This window comes from Chelonia mydas, chromosome 6 (genome assembly GCF_015237465.2).
Source record: "Chelonia mydas isolate rCheMyd1 chromosome 6, rCheMyd1.pri.v2, whole genome shotgun sequence".
In the NCBI taxonomy this organism is placed as follows: Eukaryota; Metazoa; Chordata; order Testudines; family Cheloniidae; genus Chelonia; species Chelonia mydas.
Window position 1 is genome coordinate 91,907,049 of NC_051246.2, and position 14,084 is coordinate 91,921,132.

The 14,084-nt window shown below is 40.4% G+C and overlaps 1 protein-coding gene across 1 annotated transcript in view; it reads left to right on the forward strand.

The window, feature by feature from the left end:
• Nucleotides 1-14,084, forward strand: part of ESRRB (estrogen related receptor beta) — a 166,886-nt gene that overhangs the window by 58,198 nt on the left and 94,604 nt on the right. The window contains exon 2 of the mRNA XM_007064172.4: nt 3,892-3,954. Coding sequence (XP_007064234.2) covers nt 3,941-3,954 — 14 coding nt within the window. The 5' untranslated portion in view covers nt 3,892-3,940. The remainder of the gene's footprint in view (nt 1-3,891; nt 3,955-14,084) is intronic.

Sequence of the window (14,084 nt, forward strand, 5' to 3'; positions counted from 1 at the left end):
CCAAATCCAGGATGAGTCCAGACAAGAACTAACTGAGCAGAGGAATTCACCTCTTCTAATCAAACTCCATTATACTTTGAATTTCACCTTCTCTGAGTAGTAAAAGTTCCCTTTTCTTCTGCCTGTATGTGTGTCCTGACCTGAGAAATGACGCAAGGAGTCAGGGAGGACTCCGGTTATTGGTATGCATTGTTTCCTGCAGTGCTGGATCAGTAAAAAAACACTTGTTCCTAATTGTTGACTCTGAGTGTGTGTGTGTGTGTGTCTGTGAGAGAGAGAGAGAGAGAGAGAGAGAGTTGATGTGTTGGAGTTACTGCTTTGAGGGACCCATTGCCGCCTCCATGTACTGGGGTTTGGGACAGTTCTTCTGCCAGTGGCAGGTGAAGCAGGTCCAAGGAGGAACCTTTTGCAAGGGTAGGATTAGCAAACTATAAAAGCTAATGATTTGAGTCTGCAGTTTGTCTCAGAGGTCAGGGCAGGTGGAATGAACATACTTACACTGTGCTTACGATGTCTATCAAAAGTACAGTACATGTACATACAATTTTTAATGTATACAGTATGCATACACGTATATATAAAATGCCTCTATTATATCTCTGCGGCATATAAACGTAAGATTTTTTCACAAGAGAGTGAAATCTGGCATTTTATCCTTTAATATTAATTTCACACTCCCAGATGAGAGAAGAGGTTCTTTTTCTGTTTTGTTTTTGTTACTGCCTAAGATGTTGATAGGACTGTAGGAAAATGTCATTGCCATTTCTAATTAATATCCTGGAAAGAGAAAGAAAGAGACTGACCAAGTTACGTGTGTGTGTGTGTGTGTGTAATTGCCAAATTAGGGCATCCTACTAAATGTTATGTCTTTCAATGTTTTTCCTTTGATGTAAAAGAGAGATGCACAAATCATTGTCCGATGATGATTCTGAAATATTATTGTGCAATTAGAAAACAAAAGTTAAAAGGAATAAAGTATCTGTATGATCATAGAAACACAGACACAGAGAGATACTGTACTGGAATTTTGATACAATCAAAGAGCAAATTCAGAGAAAGACTTTGTTTTCATTTGTTTTTGTTTTGTTTTGTTGATTCTTATTTACAGATTGAGGAAATGTGACTTTGTTTCCAGTAACCTCCAAAATCTCCATAGTCTGTGAATGGAAGGAAATTGGTGTCAGATGCTGACTGTAGCTGTGTACTTTGAGCACTTCTGAAGGACTAGAACAAGGAGTTGTTGTTTTTGGTTTTTTGTTATATTTTACTGGCAGCATAAATTGAGAAGTGTCTGTAATGAAAAGGACTGAGTATCTGAGTTCCCTGAGCAGGTTCCCATCACAGGATGGGGTCCTGCTTTACTGAGCTTATCAAGAACCTGTCTGGCACTGGAATTTGGGAAATTATTTTATAGGATTTTTATTAACATCCCCTTCTCCTCCTCCCAACTTCCACTTTAAAAAAAAACTTTAATCATATTAATTATTGAGAGATATGGAAAGATCAATTTATTAAAGAAAACCCAACCAAACAGATCTTTCGTTGTATTGATTTGAAGTAATCAATAAATATTGCATTTAGCCCGAGAGGGAAAAGACTTTGGAGGGATTGCGTTCAAAGAAAGTTGCTGTGACAGAGATTTCATATCCCAGACCCTTCTTCTCAGAGACTACATTGCTCACTACCAACTGCCCTGACTCAGAGACTCCCAGCCCCATTTCTGCTGCATTATTACCTATGCTTGATTCCCATTATTTTTAATTTCATGCTTCCCAAAATTTCTTATGCTCTTTGAATAATTTTAGTCCATTAAGGAGGTTTGTATGTGACATCAACAACTCTCTGCCAAAGACTTCATGTTTTGGGAGGATGGAATCTCTCCAAAGAAATGTAAAAAGGAAAGGGGGTGGGGGAATGGATATATCTAAACCCAACTGCACCTCATGGTCTCTATGGGGGTGATGGACATTCTTGGGAAACCTCTTCAAAGCATGTAAAATGTTTCGGCTGCATTTAGTTAGAGAAAGAAATAGCAAAAGAAGAAGGTGATGGTGTATGCTGGATATAAAAGCCAAATCCCTACTCTCAAATTCTGTCCTTTCTGTTCTGCATCCCACAGTTCAGAAGTCGGGAAGTGCTAACGGCAACCAGATTTTGTGTGTGTGTGTGTGTGAGAGAGAGAGAGAGAGAGAGACAGACAGACTTTATTGTAGACCTCAGAGACGGGGCAAATTCTCCTCCGCAAGTCCATCTCCGCATCTTAGATAGTTAGTTAGTTATTTGGCAGCTGGGGAATACAAAAGGTTTTTTACATTTATTTTTAGTTTGCATGAGTAGGTAGGTATAGCATTTGTACAGTGCCTAGCGTAAGAGGCCAGGAACCTTGATTGAGGTTCCGAGGCACCACCGTCAAATAAATAATAAACAGAAGTTCCATAGGTAGCCATGAATCTATTGGCTGTTTGTCTGAAGAGGCTGGTGGACAATGAAAACAGCAACAGCAATCAGATTTGTGTATTTTGCTGAAAACAGGAAAAATCTTGCACTGTTTCTGCCATCCAGGATCGGCTGCATTTCAGCAGCAGGCGAGGTGATTGCTCCATGTAGTTTGTGGGTTAGTCTGAATTGCAATGTGTTCTGGGATCTGCAAGTGGAAATGTAATGTAACAGCCTTATTATTTATTAATAATAGATATTGAGCTGGATAAATTATTATTTATTGAAAATAATAATAACTAATTACCTGCAGAAATCTTAGCCAACTTCGGGGGAATTTATTGTTGAGGAGCTAAATTTCAGTAACTTCTATCAATATCAATTTCTGTACCTGTCATGTCGCTTCTCTTTAAAACTCTGCCCTGCCTCTTCAGAGCACTAGAGATGCCCACAAAGTGACCCTTGCGGCTGAAGCACACTTTACTTTGTTGATCATGTAGAGCTTTTGAGAGCTCTGCTGCTGGAAGCGACTGTCCGTGAGGAGAAACATGCTTGCTCAAGGTGGAGCGGGCTGTACAATAATATATTTGTCATGTTTGTAATTGCAAATGTAATTAGCAAACAAGCTCTGGGGGATAGAGGACTTGAAACTTTCACTGCACATCATTTGACCCTGTGCTGGCTGGACAGGAGCTTGTGTATTGTTAACCCTCACCATTCCTGCACACTGCTCCTCTCTGTCTTCCTAGGGTTTACTAATGCTAAATTTTCTTTTCCATAGGTCTGACCTTGCTTTGACTGGGTGTGTGTGTTTATAATTTATTTTATTGCAAATGATTAAGGTTGTTTCACTAATATTTCCTATTCCCTACTGCTTCTGACACCCTCTGGAAAGCATTCTGTGATGCCCTTTACAAAGAGCACTGTGTACAAATAAGTACTAGCACATTGCACTGTTCAGTGCATTCTGATCACCGCAGGCAATGTTCCCATTCAGTGCCCCCTTACACTTCGCAAAGGCAACTTGTGAAAAGCAGGTGGCAAGCTGTTATCACACAACCTGTGTTGGGTTTGTGTCCCTGCTGAGCTGAATTTTTCTTGCTCCCCTCTTCTAAATGGGGGAGCCTACTCAGGTCTGTTTCTTTCTATTGGGAGAGGGGGAAAGGAGCACAAGAAATCCAATTCAATTTTTTGGGATCCCAGAAAATCCCACCCTAGTCATCCTTAATCTGACTTTGTCAGTTTGCAAAGAATATACTTGGCCCATGAGAATGTTATCGACAATAGAACCAGAATCCCTTCGGAAAAAAATCACTAACTTGTGTGTGAGGGGAAGAGTGTCCTTTGCTTTCTCATGCAAATTCCTTCCTTAGTTGCTTTTCTGCTCCTTTCTGCGCTTGGGATTTAAGTTGCAGTAACATTCCATGACAGAACTGTTTTTGTTTTGTTTTTTAGTGTGAAAGGGAATGGATTGAGCATAGAGAGAGGCGGCCTGTCTTGTCCGATGCTGCACTGCCGGTGAGGTGTTCATTCTTAGGGCATCTCCCTGATTTTACATCCCATTTGAGAGGGGTGGGAGAAAAAGGAAACCTGTTCTACATTTGTTCTTTAGGAGGCTAAGAGCATTTGGTGAGAACCTTTCTCTGACAGTCCCAACTTTCCTTTTCTGTCCCAGGAAATCATGTCCAGTTCACCATACATTTTAAGTCTCAAACACTTTCTTTAACATAAGAAAACTAGGCCATTGGATGGGTTAGAGGGAGCCAGATACTTTCAGTTGGGGAGCCTGTGAAAGAGAGTCTCTTTTCAAAATGCCATTCATTCTGAACTGATTGTGCATTTTTAATACAGCTGTTTTTGTTAGGAGATTTCTTGTTGCTATTTTTCTCCTATTCTCCCAGTCTTTCCCACGCGTATAGTTTCACAAAACATTATTTTTGAATTCCTTCTGTTTTTCTCCTGGCACTTTAAAGTTCCCTTCAGTAATAATGAGCCTCAATCGCTGGTGATGGAGCCATCACCGTGAACGATACCGGTGAGCGTATTGTCTCACTGTCCTTTGACTCAAGAGAAAGGTCAAAAGAACAGCCTTAAAAATGTTTAATTCTGTCATTATGATTTTGCATATGGAGATGATCATTTTAAGAGCATCTAGTTTTTCCTCCTCCACAAAGATGTGGGGAAAAGTAAAGGACATAAATATAATTTTATGTCAATTGCCGCCAGTAAATAAAGATTTTTTTGAATGTGTCTGTAAATCTGCTAGCAAAAACAATTACAAAACATCCTTCCACTGCGCTTTATACCAGTTTGTAGAATTAAAAAAAAAAATAAACACACAAAAAGAAGGACAGCAAATAATTTTGGTTTTCCTGATTTTATTTTTAAAAAGTTTTCCTTGCATGTTTTTGTTCATTCAATCTGACATGTTTTGAAACATCAATAGTGTTGTTTTATTTGCTTATTCTTAAAAAAAAATTCTTTATGGGATTTTCGCAGACCTAGAAATACAACAGTTAAGAATATAGGCTTGTGACATTGAGTTCAGGGGCTCATTTTATAACTGTTACCACAGTACTGGTAGCCAGGGTTAATTCCAAAATTTTGTAAATGTTTGCGTGTGTGTATTCATACTTCGTCTGCTTTTCATTTTTTTACAATTATCCTTGATTGAAAGACTGTTTCTGAGAATTACCTTTGTCTTTCATTTGTTCCTTGTTTCAGAATTGGGTATGATAGGCAAACACTGTCTGATATATATTTTAGCTGTCTAAAAGGTGGGGGGAAGGTCAGATTAATATCTTTACAACACTCAGATTGCAGTCCCTCTCTAGCCCCTTTTCAGCCTCTCTGAGCATTGCCTTCCTCTCCCCACCCCTCTGACTTGCTGCTTCATTCAGCCTCTCAAATGTTTCTGTTTTTCTGCCGTTTGCATTTTTGGTCATTGTGAGGGAGTGTGTGTGGGGCGGGGGGGAGGAGGCGCTGTTCTGTACTGAGATGCAGGGCAGCTACTCCTGTGAAACCAAAGACCTTAATACCCGTTTCCTGACACTCTTTTAGCAGTCAGTTTGCTTATCGGATTCATCTGTAGTGCAAAGGTATCAGAAGGGAGCAAGGCACTCTTTACGCTTAACTGGATTATTAAGCAGTGATTTCCAGGCAATTGAGTGTAGCCTGCAATGCAGTCTAACCTGGGATCAGGGGCAGGGAGAGGAAGCACAGCTGTCTGATAGAGTCAAAACTTACTTTCAAAGCCAAATTAATCCCTATACGGGGGCCTGTAACAGTGGCACTTCAGCTTTAGAAAATATTTTACTTTCACTCCTTGTGGGCTTTTTCTGCCTTAACAGATCGTAGCAAGTGTGACCTTTTGAAAATGATGGTGAGATGTATTGATGTGTCCATACATTCTACCTTATACAAATGATACCAGACAGGTCGCCCTTAGAATAATTGATGAAAATTGTGCTGTTGCACCTTACACACTACACAGACTTAACATGAGTAAAGATGAGAAAGAAACAGTTTTATTCTCACATGCATGTGAATAAGTGTTTATATGTATAATCTGTGTGTGTATATATGTGTGACCTGAAGAAGAGCTTTGTGTAAGCTTGAAACCTTGTCTCTCTCACCAGCAGAAGTTGGTCCGTTAAAGGATAATACCTCACCCACTTCTCTCTCTAATATCTTAGGACCAATATGGCTACAACAACATTGCATGTAATATATTATAAATAAACAAGCACACATACCGTGTGTGTGTGTGTGTGTGTGTGTGTGTATATTTCTATATAAAAGAGGTACATATACTGTATATGTGAATATATGTGTATATGTATGCTCTAAATATAGTGTGTGTGAATACTGTCTATAAATGTGTATATCTATACAGTGTGTGTACATAAAGTATATATGAAAATACTTCCTTCCTCATAGAAGTGTTCTATGGCTTAATTAATTAATATTTTCAAAGCTTTTGAGATCTTTGAACAAAAGGCATTCTAGAACTAAAAAGAAATTTAATGGTATCTAGATACAGTGTACATAACATCTGTATTTATAGATTTTTGTAGTCTGAATTAGAGCAGATATAATTAGATCGTAGATAATAAGATTAGATATCATTGGATAGCTAAATGTGGTTAGATATTTTGTTTATAGATTTCCCCCCCACATCAGGGTTTCTGATTTTAAAGAAATGCAGTGATATTTTCTTCTATTAAAATGTGAGAAAGGATGAAAAGACAAATGTGCAAAATATGGAGCAAACCACAAAGTACTGTTTGGATGAAGCTGGGGACTTGTGCCGAAGCCGGAAAAGTCAACACTTTGGTTTAATCTCTGTATACTTTGGGAACTTTTATTTTGTTTTGGGGAGATTTTAAGTATGGTGCTTATGGGAGGGCACAAAATGTAACATGCTTCCCACTGTATAGTCCATCACTTTTGAAAGAGTTATTTGAATAAGGAATAATTCAAGTCACACCCTATCAAAGCAAACAGCATTTCTGACCATCCTGTTATAACTGTTAGAAGCCGCTTGTGATTTAAAATGAGAACTATTTGCTTTTGGTTCCAGTAAATTACAGTTAAAAGGCTGAAAGAACCATATGCCCTAAACAGTGCCCATACCCGTTTCTCCCATTCCAGAACAGATCCGGTCTTCAAATTTCTCCCCTGCCTCAAGACCATTGCCTTTTTAAGCCCCAAAACTGCAGTTTATTTCCCTATCATCCTTCATTTTCCCTCTGTGTATATTTGCAAAAGGAAATGAATTCCCACAGCTCAGCACTACAGTATTATGTATATTTTTAATGTATTCATTTTTTCCTTTAAATTTTCACCTAAGGTGTTTAGGAAAATGATAGACACAACCATTTTTTAATGGTTAGTTGAAAGGAAAAAAATCTGCTTTTGGCTGTTCTGCTCTGTCGACATAGAGCTTCTTTGCCTCAATCTGTGGGAAATGTTATAGATTCAATTCCCCTGTTGGACCAAGAGTTAAAAATTAATTCATGAATAATAAAAACCAATCAGTCTGGTTGAGTTTAAGAAGGATTAGAAGAAAGGTTTTTGTACAGAAGCAGTTATATATCTTGGTGCTGATGTTGAACTATTAGATATTGTTCTGGTCTCCGCTGGTTATCTGATAAAGGTACTTGATTTGCAAATAGGATTGTTATCCTGATGACTAGCTGGATCCAAATCTCCAGCTTGCTGCACACACTCCTGACCCCTATGGAGATCACCAGCTGGGAAGGGTCAGTCTTTCAAGAGCAAAGTTTTGAAGGTGCTGGACTAGAGAAAGTATGAATTGGATTAATTAAGAAAGGTCAGGTGGCTGGTGTCTATTACAAGTTCTCAACCACTGCTTAGCAGATAATTCATTTGATTAAAAATGTATGGATGGTAAAGGGAATGTAACAAAATACATATTTTAAAAATAATTTAAACTCATTATTTGTAAAAGCTGGGATATTCAACAAAGCCTATGGGATTTAGGCATCCAAATCCCCTTCAGCTCCAGTGGGACTGTGGCAAATGTGCTGGGCTCTGTACAATACACAGCAGGCAAGGTAGTCCCTGCCCAAGGGAGCTTACCGTCCAGTAGACAGGCACAGAAAGAAAGACAAACTGGCAGAACCAGAGGAAAGAGTTACTTTCCATAGTCTATCACCTTCAAACCTTTGCTCTTGAAAAGTGGAGCCTCCCCAGCTGGCAGTTTCCTGTAGCGTGCAAGTGGGTGGGCAGCAGGCTGGAGATTTGGATCCAGTTAATTTATTTGCTTCAGAAGGACTAGAAAGAAAATGTTTTGGTTGTTTTATTTTTCAAAGGTTGGGCTCCAGTTTTGGGGAGTTTCTTTGTTGTTGAAAATAACTGATAAAGAGCAATGTATGCAGCTATTCTCTCAGAGCAGAGTCTTGCTGTGCAGTGGTGTGGAATAGGGTATGGGGTAATTGCACGTCTCGTGAGATAGCGTTGGAGCTCAATGCAAGAGTGAATAAGGCAGGCCAAGGACAGAAGCACTACACCACAAAGCGATTCACCGCAATCAGTTGAGAAGATGTGCATATGTGGGTGAGGAAGAAAGACATGACAGCGGCATTGGGTAAGGCAGAGTAAAGGGACAGAGCCAGTTTAAGCTCCAAAAAGTCTGCTCCTGTAAGAGCTGTTCAAGATTATATAGCACTTTGAGTTAAAAACAACTGCTCCGTTAACAGGAGTTTGGGGTTAACCCCAGCTACAGCTTCAAATAGCCACAGCACCTTCTGCTTTGGCAGTTCGATATGGAAAAATTGTCATTGCAGAATTTTTCTGAGGTTACAGGATCTGTCAGTCACTAGTTTAAACCTGAAGGAGACTTGATGTTAAATAGGAATAGGAGAGAGACCTGAGAAAGTAGTGTCATTTTTCCAAAACAAGAATGGAACTGCATACCTTACTGGGAGATCAGTCAGTCAGTGCCCATCATCTTTGCCTCAGTCTGCCTTAAAATAGCTCTGACCATTACGGTACTCCAATCCATGCACCAGATGAGAAAAGTCAGAAGAACTCTGCAGCCCCCTGCAGGACTTGGTTGATGCTGCATTGACACATCAGAGTTGATGAAGTACTGGGAAGAGTTACAATCACAGATTACTTTTTACATATGTAATTCTGGGAAATAATCAAATTACTTTGTGGTCTGAGAAGTAAATGTGGATTCCTTTCAGCCACTTATCTTGGCAGTTCTTTAATTCCTGTCTCAATCACAGAATCAGATATTAGAGATGTAACTATTGGGTCATTCCAGCCCATCTTCCTATGGCAATGCAGGATTCTGCTCTATGGTACATTTTCCAGTATTCTATCTAGTCTAGTTGTAAGTGTCACAAGTGAGGAGACTTCCATCCCTTCCCTCCAGGGATGATTCCACAGCCTAAGGAGTTCTCATAACAGAAAATACTTTTTCCTAATATTCAGTGCAAAAGTTTTCCTTCTTAATTTCATCCCATTCCTCCTGATTATGTCCTCTACTATCATGCTAAGCAATTTCTGTCCATCCTTGCTGTTTATTCTCTCTTCAGATATTGGTATATTGTTATCCCCTTAGTCATCTGTTGATCTCTCTTCCTAATGAGTCCAGACAACCACCTGATCACTTTTGGGTGCTCAAAGCTGCATCCAGTTTGTCAGTATCATTCTGATAAAATGATGCCCACAAATTAACACAGTATTCCAGGTACAATTACAGCAGAACTGTGTGGAGAATTGTCACCTCCATGCTTCATGATATTGTAAGGCAATATCCCTGGGGTGGATGGTTGGCAGTGGAGTTAACACACAAGACTTCAGGATCTGAATGACTGAGCTAGAAGACTCAGGTATGTTGCTCAGTGTCTGTAACAGGCTCTTTGTAGTCCAGACACTAGAGGGAGAGAGAGAGAGATTCATTGTGTAAGTGTGGTATACACATTCCCCATGACTTTTCCAAAATAACAGTCTGTGGAGCCAGATGTTTGTTAGCTAATCCCCTGTCTGTCATAAAATACATTTTGTTCCGAACAACTAATGAATATATATTCTTAAGTATTCTTTTACTTTCTTTTTATTAATAGCTGGTTTAGCAGGGTGCTTCTTACTTCCAAAATGTTTGTTCCTCTTTTATTTCTTGTTATAGGCAGATGTTGTTGAAAAGCAGTAACCCAATCATTTTTGGCTTGCCACTAAACTAATCCCCCTATTCAATCTTTAATAGTCCTACTTCCTCCAAGTACTTCTACCATGGGGAATGATGCCATGAAAGTCATGCTGTCCAATATGAGCAATCTCCGTATGTAATGATCATACAACACCAGTGTTACAGCTACATTAGGGCTTTGATACTTCTCATGGCGGACCATCAGACGAGACAAAAGAGCCTCACAAGCTCAAGAAGGAATCTTTGTTGCCTTCTGAGATGGAAGACCATACTAAATGGCAGTAACTCACAGTGATTCACTTTTCCCCACGCAGAAGTAAACTAATCAGTACTTCATAACTTCTAGGAGTGACTAATGTGTAACTGATTCCATTTTACATCCAGCAATGAGTAATTTGTAATAGATTACTGCACATTCTCAAAGTAACTAACAACCATGAGATGCTGTCAGTGCATGTATAGTATAGAAGAATATTGTTGGTAAGAATGTAAATAGGAGACTAAGATAGGAGAAAAGGAGTACTTGTGGCACCTTAGAGACTAACCAGTTTATTTGAGCATGAGCTTTCGTGAGCTACAGCTCACTTCATCGGATGCATCCGATGAAGTGAGCTGTAGCTCACGAAAGCTCATGCTCAAATAAACTGGTTAGTCTCTAAGGTGCCACAAGTACTCCTTTTCTTTTTACGAATACAGACTAACACGGCTGTTACTCTGAAACCTAAGATAGGAGAGGTCAGTAAATGAAGACACTGTCATCAAGTCTTTTGAGTTCTGCATCTGAAGATGCTTTGGGCGGATTCTTATTTTCACTGGGGTAAATGAGGAGTAACTCAATTGAAATCATTAGTTACCCCAGTGTAAAACTGATGTGAGATCAATATTAGGCCTTTCAGCTTCACATCATAGTAGGGGAAGATACACCTGGAATTGTTTAAAGAGATCTCTGTGAGAAGCAGACTAATGCTCCCACTGTACGGGGAAGACAGAAACTAGCATTCTATACTCTGCAAAACTGCCAGGTGCTCTTATTGAGTCAGATCACCAGCTGCTTCTTTCAGAGTTCAGGTTTCATGCTTCTAATGCATGAAACAATTCCTTCAGTCCTTTGGGAATAATTTGGAGTATGCTGGAGGAAGCTACAGAGTGGTAATTGGGGATGAATTTGATGCATTGCTGAAATGCACAGAGGACAAAATGGCAAATGAAGTGTGAGAGGAGACAAAGTGTGAACTCACTGAAGTTGCAAAGAATATTATTGGGATAAAAACATGGCAGAGAGGAATAAAACAAGGCTCAGATGAAGTATTCTGTCATGTGGAGAATCCCTGAGAACTCCAGGCAGGAAGGTGCTCTGATGAGAGAATGAGGAAGAAATCCATGTGGAGGGAGTTGACCCATGCAAATGCTGTTGAAACTCTATAGTGCCACCAAACTGAGCAACAGTAAAGCCCTCACAACAGCACATGAAATCAAGAAAAAGTGAAAGAAGGATGATAACCTCTGCTCTGAAACAAGACAGGCTGCCTGATAGCCCCGACTGGGGAGGAATTCCAAAAGAACTCTCTAGACCCTTAACATCTGAAATGAGCAATGTGTGAACAAAATCCACAGAGACAAAGCTTGGAAGAGATGACAGCTCTGCTGCTGAAAAAGGGATGAGTTCTTTACCCAAGATCTCTCAGGCCAGAAGGGAAGCCAGCAATGGCTCGATGACTGATACCAGCTGATAATCACACCTCTGCCCCTCCACCCCAGACAGGTGGTCTGAAGGAGAATTGGAGTTACAGGCTAGCATCACACAATTCTCATGTGAGCAGCACCCTACAACCAGTCACTCTAGGAACAGTGTTTGAAGATGGAATGCAAACTGGAGGCAGAACAAGCAAGGGCAGAACTGAGGTCAGGGAGTGTCGGATCAGACATGTAACCTAGACATAATGATTGGGGTAAAAAAACAAAGAAAGTGAACCCAGTCCTCATGACTGTCTTATTCGTGTAACCAGGGTTTCTGGTTTTAGGTTGAAACTGATAAACTGTGACAAACTCCCCACATTTAAGATAAAGTTTTATAAAATATACACTGCAAATGCCCAGGCCAGGGGCAGTTCATTCCAAGGAAAGGCGGGGTTTTGAGTTTTTATCTATAGTGAGCTGGGGGGAAAGGATTTTTTAAAATGCATATTAGAAAAACCGACTTTCACAAAAACTGAGTCAGGATTTACCTAAAAATAAACATTAAATCCAATAAACAATAATAACAGCGCTAACCTTTGTCCTATCCATCTCACAAGCAATTTCAAACCAACACATCAGTATGCCTCTGAGCCACTCTGCTGGAAATGGGCTTTCCTTCAGGTTTGAGGAACATGTCACACTGAGCAAGTGGCAGCCAGATCGGTGCAAGGTGTAGCACTGCAGAGAGGTTTCGCCACAGCGATTAAGCTTTCATAAAAATATACAATGTCCTTTGTGCTTGATGTCTCTGATAGTGCCAGGTCATTTGTGAAAGCAGAGTCTGCTACCTGCAGCCTTCTTGATGAGTGACATTGAGATCTGGAACTATACGCAGCCAGAGGTGAATTGTACCTGAGAGAGATGGTGAGACTTGGGAAGCAGGATATTCCAAAGAGCGGAAGCGTTTGAAATGGAGCCATTGATAATGGAAAGAGTTATAGTAATGGACTTCATGGAGTTTGAGGAATAGGGATTGCCCTCATCAGATCAGGAGATAATTTATTACAGCATGTTTAGTGTCCTGGAAATTGGAGAAGACACACTAATTGGAAGCTGAGAGAAGCCCTATCTTATGTGGATGCTCCAAAGGAGTGGGAGGAGACAGGAACCATGTCCCAGTATGAGGCTTAATGGAAACTGATGGGAATGGAATCCAAAGGTGGTGTTCACGGTGAGGTGGAGCACATGGCCTGCTGAGTCCTGGCTTGGCACTTGGAGGGAGCAGAAGCTCAGAACCATCCCGTTTTGTCATTTTTGCCTCTGTGATGGATAAAATAAAAATAGCCATAAGAGAACAGACAGGGAGGAAAACTTACAGTGAATCAATCCTAGAGAGAGAAAGGTGATTAGCTTATCTGAGGGTTTCCTTTGACCTGCTCAGTGGGCTCATGCTGACACTTGCAGTGGCTTTAACTCTCTGTGCTCTAACCTAGTGCTTAGTCCTGCTCCGTGGAATTACTGAGCCCTTCAGTTGTTCCATTGCGGTTTAACAGCAGTGAATGGCAGTAGCCAGCCTCACTCTCACCTGGCCTCTCTGCTGATTTGAAATATTTTATACTGAAAATAGAGTGAGTGAGGTGAGAGTAGAACATGACAAAGACCCTCTCTGCTTAAAGGGTCATTAAAGGGCCAGGCTGATTTGTGTTCTGGCCACTTATATTTGCAAAGGTGCTTGTCACAGAGTATGTAGGTTTGGGTAATGTGGGGTATGGGGGGTTCTGTGGAAAGTGTTCATCTGTATGTGTTTGTTTAATGCTTTGTTTAATGTCTTTATGTTGGTGTTTAATGTGAATGTAGGAGTATGCATGCTTGTGTACATATGGTGGGTAGTGGCGTATATGTCTCTTTGTTAGCGTTAATGGATTTCAGTGTGCCGATGCATGTGTGTATTGTTTGATGCTTGTGCATGCATCTTGTGCACATTCATGCGTGATCCTTGTGCACATATTATTCTTTTAAGACATGCAAAATGCAAGTTACAAATGAGGCCTACTCAGTGTGGCCCAGCTATTTCAAGCATCCAAGGTGCTTGCAGCCATCCCAGCTCCGTGCAGTTCCTATTATCTTGGCCAGAGGGAAGGCTCCCTTTGGGCTCACCTGGAAAAGCTAGCGCCTAAGGGTACTGGAAGACCTAACTGGAGTGTGAATTGCAATACTGTGCAGATGCTCATGCTTGGGGACTCAGCCATGAAATGGGGAACTCCAGGAACCAGAGGCCTCCACTCCA